Source organism: Berghia stephanieae, chromosome 4, assembly GCF_034508935.2.
Source record: "Berghia stephanieae isolate SIO BIC M18660-M18661 chromosome 4, UCSD_Bste_1.3, whole genome shotgun sequence".
In the NCBI taxonomy this organism is placed as follows: Eukaryota; Metazoa; Mollusca; class Gastropoda; order Nudibranchia; family Aeolidiidae; genus Berghia; species Berghia stephanieae.
Window position 1 is genome coordinate 9,748,064 of NC_088363.1, and position 19,242 is coordinate 9,767,305.

A 19,242-nucleotide genomic window follows, 5' to 3' on the forward strand; every position below is an offset into this window, starting at 1 on the left:
GTCACATACATTTGACATTGCACTTGGTAATAATACGGATGATCTTTCCTAAGTTCAAAAGTAGTATTGTTGACAATTAAACAAAAATTACTAATGGATGTGACAGCCTCACGAATTGTAAGATCCCTAGCAGAGTAAGGACATTTGATTTCCAGACATCCTTGTCCACAACACTCACAATAAACGATGCCGTCTGGTGAAGCTGCAATGAAAGGTGTCTCATTCTTTATAAAGAGACCACAACGCCTGAAGGTAAAACTGTGATGGATATACCTATCGACAGAATGAACATAGGCATCAAATGCCTCGCTTTCTTTGTCCATTCCCCACTTAACAGCAGACACATTTGATAATACATTTTTTGACGAAATCAAAGAATTTAACAGGCTCATTGAAGTGGAAAAGGAAATGTTCGTGCGACATACAGAATAAAACTTTGAGGCCGTAATCCTCCCCTCCCGAAGCCTATGCCACACATTTGATTTGTTTTGCGCACGAGTCTCCTTTTCCGCAAATAATGATTGCTCAGGGGAGCAAGAAAAATCTAAACTATCACAATATTGAAGGATATCATCATACGAACGATCAATAAATTCTTCATTTATAAATGATCGAAAAAATACAGGCATTTTGGTCGAAGGAATGAAAGGAGTCTGATGCTCCTTCACAACAGATAATACAACACTCTTTGAAGATAAGGTTGATAATTTTTTAAGGAAGGTCTCCTTCACGGCTGATGAGGGTTCAACACATTTTGGTTTTGGATGGGGGGTTTTGACCTTTTCTTCATTCAGAAGTATTTTCCTTTGAGACTGGGCTCCAGTGAAATTTTTGTCAACTGCCCTCAAACTCTGCACAATTCTGTTGGCCACATGGAGGTTTCCAGTAAGCTGGGCGACCTGTCACGATTTCCTTCTCTGCTACTCTGTTTGTGGCTTCGATGAAGAAGAGAATGGTTGCAACATGAGTGCAAACTTCTCCTAATCCTGCAACACATGTGCAATGAGCCGAGCATACACGTCCATCATCAGACACAATCGCCCATGCCTCCACCGGCTTTTCGCTTAGTCTCATTGAATGAAGAACCTGAAATAAAGGAAGGAAACATAAAATCAGAAAAGATTTCACACTGTTCATACACTTACGATTCTTTATTTAGTCCCCCCCCCCCCCCCTCCTCCATTGAAAGGCTGTATGGAAACGATTTAAAAAATTGCACCCTTTTGGTACATTTTGATTGAACTCAGACCCATTGAGGTATTGAAGCAATGACAACTTGCACAAAAACAAATTGTGCCATCATATCAATTTCAATCAATCCAAAAGTTTATTTTTAGACAATTGCCAATATAAATTATGCATTAACGTGCGCGCACACACACACACACAAACAGAAATTATAATAAAATATAACTATATTATATTCAAGACAGTCACAAGGATTGTGCAACAGAGCATTGTTTCACATCGCAAACGAAGCTCAATTACTGAATTCATCACATCAAAATAAGACAGACCTCTTCAACACCAGGATTCTTCATTATGATAAATGACTCCCTTTTTTCCCCTTTCAAATTGATTTTTTAAATTCAATTTATACCATCATGAATTACAAAAATAAATATAAAATTTAAAAAACAAAAAATACATTTTAAAAAAAAGCCACAAAAAAAAAAACAACCCAAACATATACCACTACAACAGCCGCATTATCGGGTGGTGTTGCGACATTACGACTCACTAATGAAAGGAAATATCTGTGAAATGTATTTCATGGAAATCTTTGGTCTATGTCTACTTCGAACTTAAGCAAGCCCAAGCCTCCTCCTGATGACCATGCTTTAAGACGACATGATCTGTATTAAGATACATAATGTTATCCGAATCCCAACAGTTAACTCAACATACAAAAATGACTAATTTTACGGCAAAAGTGATAAAATTTACAGTTTTTTGTAATAAAATTGCGGCTTCAAATGGCAATCCTCTGCGATACTAGCTTATAGTTATAGCTTTCACCAAAGTGCTTCACTCATGATTTTGAGCATGGAGACCTTTGTCCTCATTTCTTTTTAAAAACTAGTCAAAATTGGTTAAGGAACCTTGCATCCCTTTGCAAAAATGGTCCACTGTGAAATTTAATATTGGATAGCCTATTGAACTGCTACATATGCTCCCATAATGAGACTGCCACCCTCCTCTTTTTTTTCGTATGTATCCTTTCACTCTCCGTCTATGAATTTGAATCAAAATCATCAATCAATGTGATTAAATCATTTGTAGGAATTTACCTTTGCTTTCACAATTTTATTGTCACATCCAGGAGGTTGGAAAACCAGCAGCTCTTTAACCCATCCATTGTATGCTTGGTTAAAAGCAGCAAGGCCCTTTAGTGCCTGAAAAATTGAAAAATAAATGAAGTCAGATCAACAAACTTAGCCTTACTTTGACAAACTCAATAAGAATAGGTAATTTTAAGTTTTAAAAAAGTAAAAGTAATAACCTCACCACTTAATAAAAAGAACATCAAACAATGCAATTATTAATCAAATTTTGGAGCAACTGACTTTACTGACAAGAGGGGGAAAAGGAGCTCAGACTCTAATACTCTAAAATAAACACGTTTGAGTTTGAGGGTTTTAATTAATTTTGGCGACCTCTCTCTCTCTCTCTCTCTCTCTCTCTCTCTCTCTCTCTCTCTCTCTCTCTCTCTCTCACACACACACACACTCACACACACACACACACACACTTACACATACACCATAGAGTATCATTAGTTACAAGTTTCAATTTATTGTGAAACAAAGAAGCAGAAGTAGAAGACCATCACATCAGTACGACGATTCTTATGTTATGATGAACATGAACATAAGACTATAAATATAAACATTCAATATCATCATATGAAAAAAAAAATGATCAAGAGACTGAGATTCTTCATGTCCACACAGAAATAGAAGAAAAAAAATTGCCTGGAAAAAAAAAGTTGAACTGAGAAAATTGGTTGGACTTGGACTTGGAATCTGGCTCTTCTGAATGAGAATCGAAGGATACTGACAACTCAAACATCAATAAATATTCAAAATATAAAAAAAACCATATACACATCTTAAAACTTCTAAGACTATTGAGTTATTATCATATTTTTTTAAACCATCAAAACGTCTACATTAAAAAGAAAAAAAGAAAAGGCGAATCCCATGTGGGTTATGAGATGAGATGCAAACTTTACTTACCCCGAAATCCTCACTTGTGCAGAAACTTTCTCGTAACACCAGATAAGTAAAAATATGATGGTACGTGATTGGAGGATACATCTTGATATCCTTTGACCATTTTTTCGATTGTATGTAATAGAGATCAATCCCATTCACGCTTTCAATTTTTTCCTGTATCGTTTTTTCGAAACAGGGTCCATTGCCATGTTTGCATTGGTCGCCATTTTGAAGAAATCTCCACTTCCATCAAGGGACTGAACCGTGTAAAATGTCAAAATTAACTCCCCTAGTCATTTACCGCATACTCTCAATAGGGAATGAGATTAGCGGAAGAGTAGCGTCCCTTGATTGGACGTAACCCATAGTCTGTGACGTCACCAGCAGAAAAGTTATTAGAGAGAGAACGTCATGTTGGTTGTCGCTTCCGCGAGGACGAGAGACGTATGCGCACAACCAACATGACGTTCTCTCTCTAATAACTTTTCCGTCGGTGACGTCCAATCGAGGGACGCTACTCTTCCGCTAATCTCATTCCCTATAGATGGTCAACAGGTTAACACTCCACCAAATGAATAAGATGTACAAAAAGAGAAATCAGAAAATGGAGTTGTCATATTCGAGATTTATGAGAGATTTTGAGATTCATCAGTTTACAATTTTAACCCTCTCCTTACCACCTATTGGAAAATCGTCACATTTGTCACGATGCAACCATCACTTTTCTCATCCAGATTTGATTTCCTTTTGCTATCGCTATAAAAAACATTCTGTAATCGACCACATATTGTCGAACAATATTATGTATAGAGTTTCCTTGTTGCTTTCCTGTTTTTGTGTTCGCTGGGTATGATGTTTTGGGGAAAATTCTGAAAATGGCTGGTGAGGAGAGGGTTAAACCTACACAAAAATCGTGAAATAAATCAGAGCTGGATGAATTATTGAAATAATTGAGTAAAACTTTCAAATCTCCATTCCTTGATACAGAAATAGTAAAATTAAAACAACAAATCTAATTATAATTTCTTTGGTTTAAAGAGACAGCAGTATCCCACTATAAAATTAAACAATAGAACAGGAAATTTAATATTATTATCATTAGTATTATAATCAGGTTTATTAATTACAATAAAATTATACCTTGTATTGTTGTTTCTGGTTAAAAGGATCAAAAGTAAGAGAAAATTCAAAACTATACACAATGTTGTTCAGCAAAATGAGCTCTATAACAAAGTGTATAGTAATTATAGCTGTAATCAAAGCATTTCTTTACATTTTGTGATGTACAAGAGACATCAGAATGAGAAAATTGTCTGCGATGCAGTTCCTTTATCAGTGTGTCAAATATTGTGAGAAATGACATGTACTGACGGTATTTCAGACCTTTTCATACAGTAAATGAATTATTGTCAAGGGATTTAAAGGCAGGACATATTCTGATTGGTTAATAAATAAAATAAATAAATAAATAATAAATAAAATTCCCTTTATTTATCCCCAAGGGAAAATTTGTCTTTAGGGTCTATTCCAAGGCAAGACTGGAATAACCCAGACGTCAGCCGCAGTGCAGCGCCGCAAAGTGAGCTAGGGCTAGGTGACTTGCTCAAGGCCACACAACGCAGCGGCGGGTGATCGAACTCGTTACCTTTTGGGTACGAAGCAAAGACCGTACCGCTGAGCCACGCTGCCCCTGCTCAGTAACAGGCGAACCATCGATTACCACATTGATATTTTTCTTTAAAAAAAGATCAAATTAAATAATGAAATACAATGTTATAAAAAAATCTAAATTACAGTTTTTTTTAAGCTTCACATTAACACAACGGATAAGTGAATGCAAGCTAAAAGATATTTAAAATAGAATTCCACGAAGTTTCGAACCATAAAACCTCAAGTGGCGAGCCAGAGCTCATACCACTAGGCTATGGGAATTCATGATACTAATTGATCGCAAATTTTGTTTATAGATATTGATTCCTATTGAAGTGAAATATATATTCTCGAATTTTATAGATTGTAGTGAATATTGGCTTTAGTTAGTGCTTTTGTGCTTTTGATGATTTCCCCACACTTTATGCTTTACGATAGCCTAACTTTCTTTGCAATAGCGTTGACGGTTAGTATAGAATAGCATAGAATAGAGTTCTTGTTCCTATATTTTTGTCCTTGACATTTTTAATACTCTTCAACAGTCGTAACGTCACTTCCCTCGTAATGACGCATGGTAACGTAGTAACACTGGCTCAAAACTATCGGAACAATGGCGGACGCCTGTATGAAATATTTCCCGGCGAGCATAAAAGCGTATCCAGAGGAATACAAAACATAAATTTGCTCATGTTTTGACTATTACACATTCTGATCACAAGACATATGAAAAGTTCTAGCCAACATGAAGAATAAAAAGTAATTATTTTATATTCTTTGTTTAGAACCAAGATGGCCGCCGTTGCCGGGCGGCGAGACATCAGACTATTGAATCCTTGATCAACAGCAACACGCAATATGTTGAACGAGACATGACACCTGTTAGGCGATATTGCAAAAATGTGTAAAAGTCAAAACATGATGAGATTTATAATGGTTTTTAAGAGGGAAGTGACGTCACGACGGTTGAAGCGTATTATAGATAGTATGCGCTTGGCAAAGAAGCTCATAACATTGCCATTCGGAAGTACTCGTGTAACGAAACATCACACAAAACTGTGTGTATCCATGACCGTTTATAGTCGGGTTAATACAGTTCAGTGAGCATTACTCATAAACGCGGATGGCAAAAACAATAACAAAGACCTGAGTGACGTCAACTGCATACTATCTATAGATGGTTCGAAGATGACGTCACTCAGGTCTTTGTTTTTGTTTTTTGCCATCCGCGTTTATGAGTAATGCTCACTGAACTGTATTAACCCGACTATAAATGTTAATGGATACATACAGTTTTGTGTGTTGGTCCGTTATACTTCCGGATGGCAATGTTATGAGCGTCTTGGCGCAAAATTGAGAAGAAGAAGAAGAAGAAGAAGAAGAAGAAGAAGAAGAAGAAGAAGACGATCTATATTTTCCATGAAAGTTTTATGTTTTACTTACGATGTTCGAATGTACACATAATCATTTAGTGGTAACAACACATATATAATCATAAATTCAATTATGTGCATTTTGAAGAGCATACCCATTCAATTATTACATAGAAATAATAAAAGATAGACGACGCAGCACTAAAATATTAATGTGATATCAATACTGCACCGTACTGTAATTCAAGCAAGCGATTCAAATTCAATCAGTTAGACATAAGAAATTAATAATTAAAAAATTGAAATGATACTACAAATATAACATCAGGAAGTGTGTTCGTGTGTTTGATTTTTAAGAGATAATCACAAATTATAATGTTGATAATAACAGAAAATGAAGTGAGTATATGGAACCCTGATTACGGAGCTTACTCAATGTTGCAATAGTCTTTATAATATATTATGTTTGTGTCGACAATTACTGCTGGTTTGTAAACAAACTTGGTGGAGTTCTGTGTCTTGAACCCGTGACCCCAAGAATTCGGGAGAGGGACTCGGGAAAGACACTTTTTGAAACCACTTTTCAGGAGTGGTAGATGGCCTTGATTCCATGGCGTCCCTCTAACGACCAGGAGGAGTGATCGTATCAGTAAGGTCGTGGGTTCGAGTCCCTGTCGCCGCGAAATTTTTATTCCCTATTGTTTTCTGGCGCTTTTCTATTCACTTCATTTTCTGTTATCGTCAACAAAAGTGCCTGCGCCACTCATATTATTTCCTGAATGTCTATCTGGATGTGGCTTAGGACATTGGATGTGGCTTAGGACATTGGATGAGGCTTAGGACATTGGATGTGGCTTAGGACATTGGATGTGGCTTAGGACATTGGATGTGGCTTAGGACATTGGATGTGGCTTAGGACATTAGATGTGGCTTAGGACATTTTGAAAGTCAGCTACTCATATTTATAAACAGCGTATTTTATTATAATTATCGATTACGTTACAACCATAGATGATAAATTATTCATATCTAATATTCATTTGGTCTAGTAAAATCTAATACTGTATTCAAAGAATTGTGACAATAGATAGAATGAAGATGACGTCACACATGCCTTTGTTATTGTTTTTTGCCACCCGCGTTTGTGAGTTGTTCTCACTAAACTGTATTAACCAGACTATAAAAGTTCATGGTTACACAGAGTTTGTGTGTTGGTCCGTTATACTTCCGGATGGCAATGTTGTGTGAACTCCTTGGCCAAGCGCATTCTATCTATACATAATACCGTTTTAGAGAAACAGATCGAAATGTATGAAAATGTACATATTTTAAAACTAACAGTAATTATATGAACACCTATAACTACACGGGGTTCTGTCAATACAATATAAAGATAATGATAATATAATAATATAATATAGTATAATGTAATATAATGATTTTATAGAGCGCTTAGTTTCAATCAAAATTGCTCACCAGCACTTTACATCAACACATCATATATATTTAAAACTGATAAGTCAAAAAAAAAATCCCATTGATCTTAAAATAAAGTATATTATAATAAAATACATACTAGGAGTCAAGATTATATACCCTACACACAGAAAAGTTCAGTTTTAACCGCTTTCTAAAAGTAATTTGATTTTCACTATTTCTTTGTTTTAATACTGATGGAGTTCCCTAATCAGAGGGTCAAAGGATGTCTCATAAAAAAAAGAAAGATTTTGGGGGTTCTCGTAGGAGATTTAAATTAGCAGATTTCAAATTTCGATTTTGGGGGTTTTCTTTGGAGATTTAAATTAGCAGATTTTAAATTTCGACTGGGTTCATAAAGTGGATCAGTTCTTGAAGGTAAACAGGAGCATAATTATTTAAGCAATTGATAACGTGGTTAAGTAAGTATTTAAAATTATTCAACTCTAAACCTTACAGCTAGCTTGTGTAGGTGCTCGCGCCTATTAGATAACGTTACCAATCGAGCTGCTTTGTTCTGTATCTTTTGGAATCGATGAATGACATTATTATCGCAACTACAAAGCAAGCAATCGTAATAATCAAGACGGCTTACAACCGTAGAGACAACAAGAAGTGTAGTAGCATTAATATAAAGAAGCCTTCTTCTCATAGCACCGATAGATATGAGATAAAGATTGCAGGATATAATTCCATTACTGACACGGGCAAAACATTTTACATTTTGTGTCAATTTTAAGTCGTAAGTTTTTGACAGGCTCCTGAGTGATTGGAACTACACAATCAGATATAGAAGGAACGAAATTTACGAAAATATTGTGAGCAATTTTTAGTATAGATAGTATGCGCTTGGTTAAGAAGCTCATTACATTGCCATCCGGAAGTATAACGGACAAACACACAAAACTGTGTGTAACCGTTTATAGTCAGGTTAATACAGTTCAGTGAGCATTACTCATAAACGCGGATGGCAAAATACAATAACAAAGACCTGAGTAACGTCATCTTCGAACTATCTATAATAAGGGAAGAGAGTGAGTGGAATGCGAATTCAATCTATAGATGGTATGAGTTTAGATAAGAAACTCACAGAAATGCCATCCCGAAATACAACGGACCAACACACAAAACTACGTGTAACCTTGGACGTTTTTTGTCTGCTTAATACAGTTTTGTGAGAATTACTCATTATGATGGATGCAAAAAAAAAACAATAACAAAGACCTGAGTGACGTCTACTCAGTTCTATCTTTAGAACTCAAGCCTTTGTTATCGTATTTTGCCATCCGCGTTTGTGAGTGATTCCCACTAAACTGTATTAATCAGACTATAAAAGTTCATGGTTACACATCGTTTTGTGTGTTGGTTCGTTATACTTCCGGATGGCAATGTTGTGAACTTGTCGGCCAAGCGCACACTGTCTATACAACACCCTGCATTTCACCAATGGGCATAATCTATATTCAATTTTCATGTGCTCGAGGTCATTGGTCACATTGAAAAATGTGCTCACAGTGACCTACTTAGTGAAACGTGTTCATATTTTAAAAATCTCTAACATCACGATTGGCCAGTTTATTCAGCTGACACATGGGTATGTTTACAACTTTCATAAGCAAACCAGCGTGTTTACATTTGTTAAGAAATATCATATTGTTGGACAGCAACAAATCATGTGATTGATGACCTGGTTGGACGAAAACATGAATATAGATCGCTCCCATAGGATGCCATAGTCTGATGTTACATCGCCCAGCAACGGCGGCCATCGTGGTTCTAAACAAAGAAAATCGGTACTTATTATTCTTCATGCTGGCTAGAACTATGTCTTGTGATCAGAATGTATACAGGTCAAAACATGATCATATTTATAATGTTTTTCTCCTCTGGATACACTTTTACGCTCGTCGGAGAAATATTTCGTCCGCCATTGTTCCGATAGTTTAGAGACAGTTACTAAGTTACCATTCGTCATTACGAGGGAAGTGACGTTACGACTGTTGAAGCGTATTTCTCAATGCCTCCCTTCCAATCCCCCCCCCCCTTAATTCCCGTGATTAACATACATATAGATGAAGCGCGCTTGGCCAAGAAACTCACAACCTTGCCATCCGGAGGTATAATGGAACAACACACAAAACTATGTGTAGCCATGAACGTTTATAGTCTGGTTAATACAGTTTGGTGAGAACTACTCATAAACGTGGATGGAAAAAAAAAGAACAATAACAAAGATCTGAGTGACGTCATCTTCGTTCTATCTATAGTCTGTTAATATGTCACTAAAGGTTATGAAACACATTGTTTAACAAGTAATATACGGTAAATCTACTATTTTATGATGCAAGGCAGATTCAATGAATCTGCCTTGCATCATAAAATAGTAGATTTACCGTATATAGGTTCGACAAATGGATGATGCCAAGTCTGCAAAGATAGATCATCATCAAGCCCTATTGCAACCTCCTCGTGTTGTCGAACGGTAACAGGTCAAGCTGGCCAACTGCAGAGGGCGACAAGAATAGGCAATGGCAAACCATTCTTGTAACTTTGCCGAGTTCACTGCATGAATAAGTCCAAAAAGTTAAACGGTGACAGCGTAAAGGGGAGCACGTTTTCACGGAAGACTGCTACCTCGCTCGGTTGGGAGCGTGATGTTCGTCAGGTCACACCGAACCGTCAGCCAGTTACTAGGCGAAATAAATTTAACAAATTTGACAAAACCAAAATTGGGACATGGAATGTCAGGACCTGTGCCCAAAAAGGAAAACTAAACAACATTCTAAAAGAAATGAAACGGCTCAAAATAAATATTCTTGGCCTGGCAGAGAAGAGATGGAAAGAGCAGGGAACCATGTCAAAACAAGAAAACAACACGACATATAAGATCATATGGAGTGGTGGAACCTCTTTCCAAAAAGGAGTAGGGATGATCTTAGACCAACAATCAACAAAATTTTACAAAGGGCACGTAGCAATCTCAGACAGAGTTTTGCTGGTTAAGCTAAGAGGACCTGTAGTTGACACCAACATTATTCAAGTTTGTGCACCAACAGAAGAGGCGACAGATGCAGATATGACAGAGTTTTACCATTCACTAGACAAAGCAAAACGAATGTGTAAATCACAAGAAGTCCTTATGGTAATGGGGGAACTAAATGCTAAGATTGGCAGAGGCAGAGATGGTGACATAATCGGACCACATGAACTCGGAGACAGAAATGAACGAGGAAACATCTGGGCAGATTGGTGTAGAACAAATAAATTAATGATTTCAAACACCTGGTTTCAACAACACCCAAGAAGAACCTGGACATGGAAATCACCAGGAGACAGAGCAAGGAACCAGATAGACTTTATAGCAGTGTCATCAAGATTCAGAAATGGCATATTAAATTGCAAAACCTACCCAGGCGCCGATGTAGACAGTGACCATGTCCCAGTTGTTTGTACAGTAAGGATAAAGTTTAAAGCTATTCAGAGAACAGCTGGTAGAATAAAGAGGGATTACAGGTTATGCAAAGACAATGGCATACAAACAATAATGAGAGAAGAATTTGAAAGTGCACTCATGATACAAAGCCAAAGTGAACCTGATAACGAAAAATGTGAAAAACAATTTGATATATTCCAAAAGTGTGTCAAAGCAACTGCAGAAAAGCATTTACCAATAGCTCAAATAAACAAGAAAAATGAATGGATGACAAATGAAATTCTAAACCTATTTGAAGAAAGACGAAAATGCAACAGAGGGTCTGCAGAATACCAAACATTGAACAACCACATTAAATCCAAATGCATCGAGGCACACGAGAACTATCTAGACTGGAAATGCTGCGAAATCGATAGAGAATACAAACCCAACCCCCAACAAGCTCACCAAAGAATAAAAGAACTATCAGGGAAAAGGAAAAGCAAAGCAGCAGGAAGTTGTATCCAGAACAAACAAGGGGAACTGCTATTTGAAGAACAACATATAGAAAGCCGATGGGTAGAATACATAGGCGAACTGTACAATGATCCAAATAGAAATGAATCACCACTGAAATTCAAAGAACCATTAAGCGGACCAAAAATCACCAAAAGTGAAATTGAACATGCCATGGAGCGAATGAGGGATGGTAAAGCAACAGGCCCTGATGAAATATCTGTAGAGGTATTAAAAAGCCTAGGAGATCTAGCAATTGATGAACTTCACATATTATTCAACAATATATACAACACTGGGAAAATTCCAGAAGATCTCTGTAACTCTATTTTCATAGCAATACCAAAGAAAGCAGGTGCAGTCAGATGCGAAAATTTTAGAACTATAATTTTAATAAGCCACATCAACAAAATACTGTTGCGTATAATTATCAACAGGCTAAGGAATAAGATTAACCCCGAAATCGCAGAAGAACAATATGGATTCCAACCTGACAGAGGGACAAAGAACGCAATATACCTCCTCCGTGTTTTAAGTGAAAGAGCTATACAGGTTCAGACCCCACTATACCTCTGTTTTGTCGACTACAAAAAAGCTTTTGATAGAGTACGCCACGAAGAAATACTAAAACAACTACACTCCATTGGCGCTGATGAGAAAGACGTCAGACTCATGCAAACATTATACTACACCCAGCAGGCATCTATCAAAATCGGAAACTCTACAGGAAATTCCATTCCTATTAAGAAAGGAGTCCGTCAAGGGTGTGTTGCATCCCCAGATCTGTTTAATCTATACCAAGAAACAATCATGAGGGGCATAACTAATATGGAGGGAATAAAAGTAGGAGGTCACAACATAAATAATATAAGATACGCAGACGATACGGTACTCGTTGCAACATCAGAAATCCAACTTCAAAAGATTGTTGACAAAGTGGTAGTAGATAGTGAAGCCAAGGGAATGGAAGTGAATATCACCAAAACGGAATGCATGTTAATACAGAAAAACTCCGAAAACAACAACACCTGCAATATAACGATTCACGGCGAGCAACTTACCAACGTAGAAAGTTTTAAATACCTAGGTTCAATAGTGACAACAGATGGAAGATTCAACCGAGACATACGAGCAGGAATAACTCAAGCCAAACAGGCCTTCATGGACCTCGGAAACATTTTGAAAAACAAACAGATGTCGTTCGGGATTAGGTTCCGAGTCTTAAAGTGCTACGTGTGGCCAATCTTGTTATACGGATGCGAAAGCTGGACTACAAATGCAGAAACACAAAAGAACATTGAAGCTTTTGAAATGTGATGTTTGAGAAGGATGCAGAGTATATCGTATACTGCACACAAAACGAACGAAGAAGTGCTAAAACAAACATGCCAACAAAGGAAACTAATGCCCTCAATAGCGGATCGACAACTATCCTTTTTCGGACACATAGTAAGGAAAGATAAGAATGAATACCTGGCAAGTTGTGGAAAAAATACCTGGTAAACGCGCCCGGGGGAGACAAAGAAAAACACTCATAGACCAACTGAAGGGCTTCACCAACCTAACAATCCAAGAGCTGTTTGAAAAAGCAAGAGACAGGGAGGAATGGAAAGATATAATTCATGCAGTATCCAAAGCCTGGACCAGGCATGGAACCTAGAAGAAGAAGATTATACAATAGTAGATTTACCGTATATTATTATAAAATAGTGGATTTACCGTATATTATTTGTTAAACAATGTGTTTCATGACGTTTAGTGACATATTAACAGACTATAGATAGAACGAAGATGGCGTCACTCAGATCTTTGTTATTGTTTTTTTTTTCTCTACCTTTTGAACGAGTTTTGTTTTCCAAAGAGCAAAAATAATTAATGGGTTCAAGTGCACTCTAAGCCACCATCGTTGCCAATTAACACTGAAGTTATCAGACGGTTTCAAAGATCAGAGACAACGAGTGGAATCATCAATTTTGAAACGGCCTATAGATAGTATGCAGATGACGTCACTCGGGCCTTTGTTATTGTTTTTGCCATCCGCGTTTATGAGTAATGCTCACTGAACTGTATTAACCTGACTATAAACGTTCATGGATACATACAGTTTTGTGTGTTGGTCCGTTATACTTCCGGATGGCAATGTTATGAGCTTCTTAGCCAAGCGCATACTATCTATAATACGCTTCAACCGTCGTGACGTCACTTCCCTCTTAAAAACCATTATAAATCTCATCATGTTTTGACTTTTACACATTCTGATCACAAGACATATATGAAAAGTTCTAGCCAGCATGAAGAATAAAAAGTATCGATTTTCTTTGTTTAGAACCACGATAATAATAATAATCATAAATGGCATTTATATAGCGCTTTACCCCGTTGACACATGCTCTAAGCGCTTTACAGTGATATAAAACAAAACGTATTACAGTGAGACAAGTTTGATGGAAATGTGATACGAATTCAATTTAACAAGAACAATTCCAAACTTCATCTCCTCTGCTCTACTAAGCTACATGTTATGCATGAGGGGATCTGTCTGTGTGTAAGTGTGCGTATGTTTGTGTGTGTGTGTGTGTGTACGTTCATGTTTGAAATTATTTTCATCAAATCATCATTAATTCATCATCAAACTCATCCTGACATTTTTAATTCCAATTCATTGTCTTCACATACAACAGACCTGAGTGAATTATTGAACATTTAATTAAATGAATGCGAAGCTTTGTTTGTTTTTTGTCGATGGATGTTGATAGAGGATGTCTCGGGTTTAATTCAAACAGGATTGACGAAATAGGAACACATTTTAAAATAGAAGTAGGGACATTTTATAAGATCTGTCACACTATAATTTAAAACCCCAAACGCAAACGGTGATCGTAATATCATCCATGGTGGCTTGTGCTCTTACGTACGTTGCCGGTCAGCTGTCTCCATGAATCACGATCCTCTGATCATAATATAAAAAGGCACACGTTCTTTTGGAATTAAATGTCTAGATAGAATGAAGTTGATGTCACTCGGGTACTTGATATTAATTGTCCTTCTTTTTGCCATCCGCATTTATAAGTGATTCTTACTAAACTGTAATAGCCAGACTATAAACGTTTAAGGTAATACATAGTTGTGTGTATTGGTTCGCTATATATCCGGATGGCAATGTTGTGAGCTTTTTAGCCAAGCGCATACTATCTATATATAGAGCACATATATGCACACACACACACACACACATACATAAACAAATAAACATAGACGTAACAGTCCAAGTTACCCAAACACAACTGTGTGGACAGCGGGGTCAGAGAGAATATCGACTTCAGCCAGGACCGATCTCTGTGCCTTTCCACGTGAAGCGAGTTTTCTACCAAATTATGAGCCTTTGGGACCCTCATGCTTTATTGAGGACAATAGGATTCAATAGTCTGATGTCACGTCCGCCCAGGTACTTTTAAACTCTAACTTTTTTAAAAACTTTTTACTGTAAAATCATATCTAAGAGTGTACCAGGTTTATAAAGTCATATAAAATCAATCTTTTTGGTGTTTTTTTTTAATCTTATATGTTTATTGATTTATTTACTTATTTATTTATTTATTTATTTATTTATTTATTTATTTATTTATTTATTTATTTATTTATTATTTAATTATTCATTCTTTTTTTCCATTTTTTAAAATTTAATTATTTACTCATTTTTTTATTAAATTTTTTTTTTTTTGGTTTAATTATTTACTCATTTTTTTTAATTAAATTTTTTTTTGGTTGAATCATTTATTCATTTTTTGAGTTTTTTTTCTTTTTCTTTAATTTTTTTTTTAAAGGTCAGTAACCCTATACCTGTTTATTGTCGTAGTTAAAGGACGGAGATAAATATAAACTGGCAAAGTAACGGACGATAAACATTGAGTGTCTCCCATTCCTGAGGATAAAAAAAAATCTTCTTGCTGTAGCTTCTACCCCATACTGGAGCGCAATACTCCTCGATGGAATAGGACGTTCTCAGGAGTGCTTGGTTTGCGCCCCAAGTCGATCCCGACAGCTTCCTCAGAAGACTGTTGCGTTTCTCAATCTTCCGGGCAACTCCTTCGAGATGCATCCGATAGGTAAGGCTGCGGTCCAGCGTCACCCCTAAGTATTTTGGATGCAGCTCATATGGGAGTGGCTGGTCCCCGACTAGGATGTTCAGTTTGCGGGTGTGCCATGCACTGCATAGGTGAAATGCAGTGGCCACGGCTTTTGAAGTGTTCATCATCAGGTACCACCTGTCGAAGTAGGATTTGAGTCTGGTGACATCCTCGCTGAATACGCTCTCGAGGCGGGTCCACACTTTACTTTGAGTAACGAGTGCCCAGTCGTCCGCGTATCCGAGCCTTAGGGAGGAAGTGTTCGGCGTATCGCTAATGACAAAATGGCACAAAGAACTTCTCACAGGGGCTGATAGGACACATTTTTAGTATATCAACTAGATAACACCAGGCTAACATCTCATTCCTTCTTCAACCACGATGCTTCAACCACCCTGGAATATACTCGTTACAAGTTTTACTAAATTTTGTTTTATGTTTTCAACTTTTCTTTTGTTGACGAAGGGTTTGTACCCAAAACATCCATTATGGCTGCATTGTTCCCACCCGAAGCCATTTGTTAGCTACTGTAATTTAAATTATTGAACGCATATTATAATTGTATTACCATGGCTATTTTCCATGGATAGTAATGCTATATCATCATCTCATCTAGTCAGCTGATCCTGCGTAGGACGTTGCTTCCCGAACTTTCTTGCGAAACAGATTACGGTTCTCCGCCAGTCTACTTGCTTGAGTTGTTGTCATTCACAGCCATTCACATATATCTTGTTCCCAGCTTCTTGTTGGTCTACCTCTTCCTCTCTTGGCGTCTACCCTTGTCTGCAGAATGTGCTTTTCTAATGATTCGTGGCGAGTCGTGTGGCCAAAATTGTTCAGTTTCAATTTCTTTACAGTTTGAAGCAGAATTGGTGATTTTATTCCGATCCTTCTCAGGACTTCTTTGTTAGGGAAAAATAAAAGTGTTAAAAACGCATTGTTATGATAAATTGGGAGAGTGGTTTTATAGCAGGTGTTATTTATATGGGTCTTTGATACCTGCATACCAGTTTTCATGCTTTCAATCCGAATGTGCGCGATCTTAACCCAATTCTCCCTAATAGAATGAATATGAGGAAAATATATGTATTTACTAATTTATTTCCCTTGTTTAATATAGCTGTAATAGGGAAAAATCTAAGGCCTTAAACCGAAACGTTGTGATTGATTGCCAGAGCGGTTCTATAGCAGATGTTTTGGGGATTTTTTCATGTGTCTTGGTAACCTGTATACAAATTTTCATGATGTCAACCCGAATTTGCACGGTTTTAGCCTAATTCCCCGATGTTGCCACGGCCGGCGGGTCGTGTAATAGCTCGTACGGTAGAGTCATAGTCTTCCCAGCCAGGTGGAGTTGTAGTAACAGTAAGGTCGCGGGTTCGAGCCTCCATCGCCGCTGCGAAGATTTTATTCTCTGTTTTCTTCTGGCACCTTCCTACTCACTTCATTTCTTGTTATGAACATTTTCATGCTTTCAACCCGAATTTGCACGGGTTTATTCTAATTCCCCTACTACAGACATCGTAGGTAAATACAACAAAAGTAGAGAGCGGTGGGCGCTACCTGAAGGCTGGGATCGTGAAAATACTCACGAAAGAGTGAAAAGGGAGAGGCTTCGGGAGTTTCTGGGGTCTAATAGGGATAATGAAGGCGGGTCAGCGTGCGAGAGGGATGGGAACTTTCTAGAAAAAAATGGATCTAATGGAAGATATAAGTAATAATATAAATATCATAATATTATTTGAGGAAGTGATACTAGAAGACATGGCCAATGGTTCATTCACACTCCAACCCCCATAGGGAATGAGATTAGCGGAAGAGTAGCGTCCCTTGATTGGACGTCACCCATAGTATGTGACGTCACCGGCGGAAAAGTTATTAGAGAGAGAACGTCATGTTGGTTATGCGCATGCGTCTCTCATCCTCGCTACCGTTTCTGCTTCCGCGAGGACGCGGGACTCATGCGCACAACCAACATGACGTTCTCTCTCTAATAACTTTTCCGCCGGTGACGTCACAGATTATGGGTGACGTCCAATCAAGGGACGCTACTCTTCCGCTAATCTCATTCCCTATTGAGTATAAACGATGCAAATTATGCTGCATTTTATTGTATTTGTTTTCCACGTTCATTTGTTTCTTGTTGTGCTGACGAATGGTATGTACCTGAAACGTCCGTTGACGGTATCATTCCCATCCGAAAACTCCCAATTATCACTCTTTCGTTAGTAAATACAATAAAAAACTTACAAGCGATAAATTTCAATAATGCTATTTTATGGTTCTGGTTTCATAATTATATTATGTTTTAAAAGTTATTGAACATTGATGCGGGACATACCATAACACATTCAAATGGAGTCGGTATAAAACATATTACGAATTTGATTAGTATAAAAGAGAGACATTATATATAGATAAGAATATCTATTACAAATTATTATTATTATTATTATTATTTTATATTATTATTATTATTATTATATATTATATTATTATTATTATTATATATATTACATTATATATTAATTATATTATTATTATATTATTTCATATTATTATTATTATTATTATTTTATTATTATTATTATTAATTATATTATTATTATTATTATTATTATTATTATTATTATTATTATTATTATTATTATTATTATTATTATTATTATTATTATTATTATTATTATTAAATTATTATTAAATAAATAATATTTACATTTTTGAAATTACGATATATTATTTTGTTAATAAATTATTAGTTATACCTGTATATCATCAAAAATATCGATTATAATATGATCCTCTATGTAGCAAAAATCTTAAACTAGAATGATGTCCAGTATATTATGATATAGTTTTGACAACAATTGGGTAAACCTAATAAATCGTCATATTTGAAAACCCGAGTTTTCTTGTCAATAATATTATGACCATAAACCTGTAGTCTTCAAATCGACGATTTAAGACCTCATCTACAAAATCTCTCAAACCTTGGACCGTTGAGCCATATAGAGTCTTCAAAGCATTCCATGAAACTCATATTGAACAAAAGTGCATTTTTGACATATGTCTTTAGAGTAAACCCATCCAAATGTCAACTATAACATACTCTACTTTATACTACACTTTCCCATAAACAATAAACATTTTTTGCTACACCCTAAACATTATGCCAGCCCTGAAGCTTTATTGTAAAGAGGAGTGGGCGCAATATAAATAAATTTCATTATTATTATTATTATTATTATTATTATTATTATTATTATTATTATTATTATTATTATTATTATTATTATTATTATTATTATTCTATGCCATCAACAAAATAACAATTCAGCTTTGAAAACAAAGTTCAGAAAGGAGTAACAAGGATGCAACGCTATTTATGAATTGGCGTTGTCAATGATAATAAGATCGACGAGCTGCGTAAAAAGATAAACCTTCTAGAGCAACGACAGGCCTTCTTATGAATG

The 19,242-nt window shown here is 36.3% G+C and overlaps 2 protein-coding genes across 2 annotated transcripts in view; both read right to left on the reverse strand.

Annotated features, from left to right (window-relative positions):
- Positions 1–491: 491 nt before the first annotated feature.
- LOC144970002 (uncharacterized) lies at positions 492–3,528 on the reverse strand. Its single transcript, XM_078909143.1, has 3 exons — positions 3,240–3,528; positions 2,292–2,396; positions 492–1,086 (listed from the first exon to the last, which is right to left on the reverse strand). Exons 1-3 carry the CDS (start codon positions 3,318–3,320, stop codon positions 835–837), a joined length of 438 nt encoding a protein of 145 aa, XP_078765269.1. The 5' UTR covers positions 3,321–3,528; the 3' UTR covers positions 492–834.
- A 15,505-nt stretch (positions 3,529–19,033) lies between these two features.
- The window catches only part of LOC144971924 (microfibril-associated glycoprotein 4-like), a 3,139-nt gene continuing 2,930 nt past the window's right edge, over positions 19,034–19,242 (reverse strand). The window contains exon 2 of the mRNA XM_078913003.1: positions 19,034–19,242. This exon is cut by the window's right edge and continues 1,747 nt beyond it. The gene's annotated coding sequence lies outside the window, so the exon portion shown is untranslated.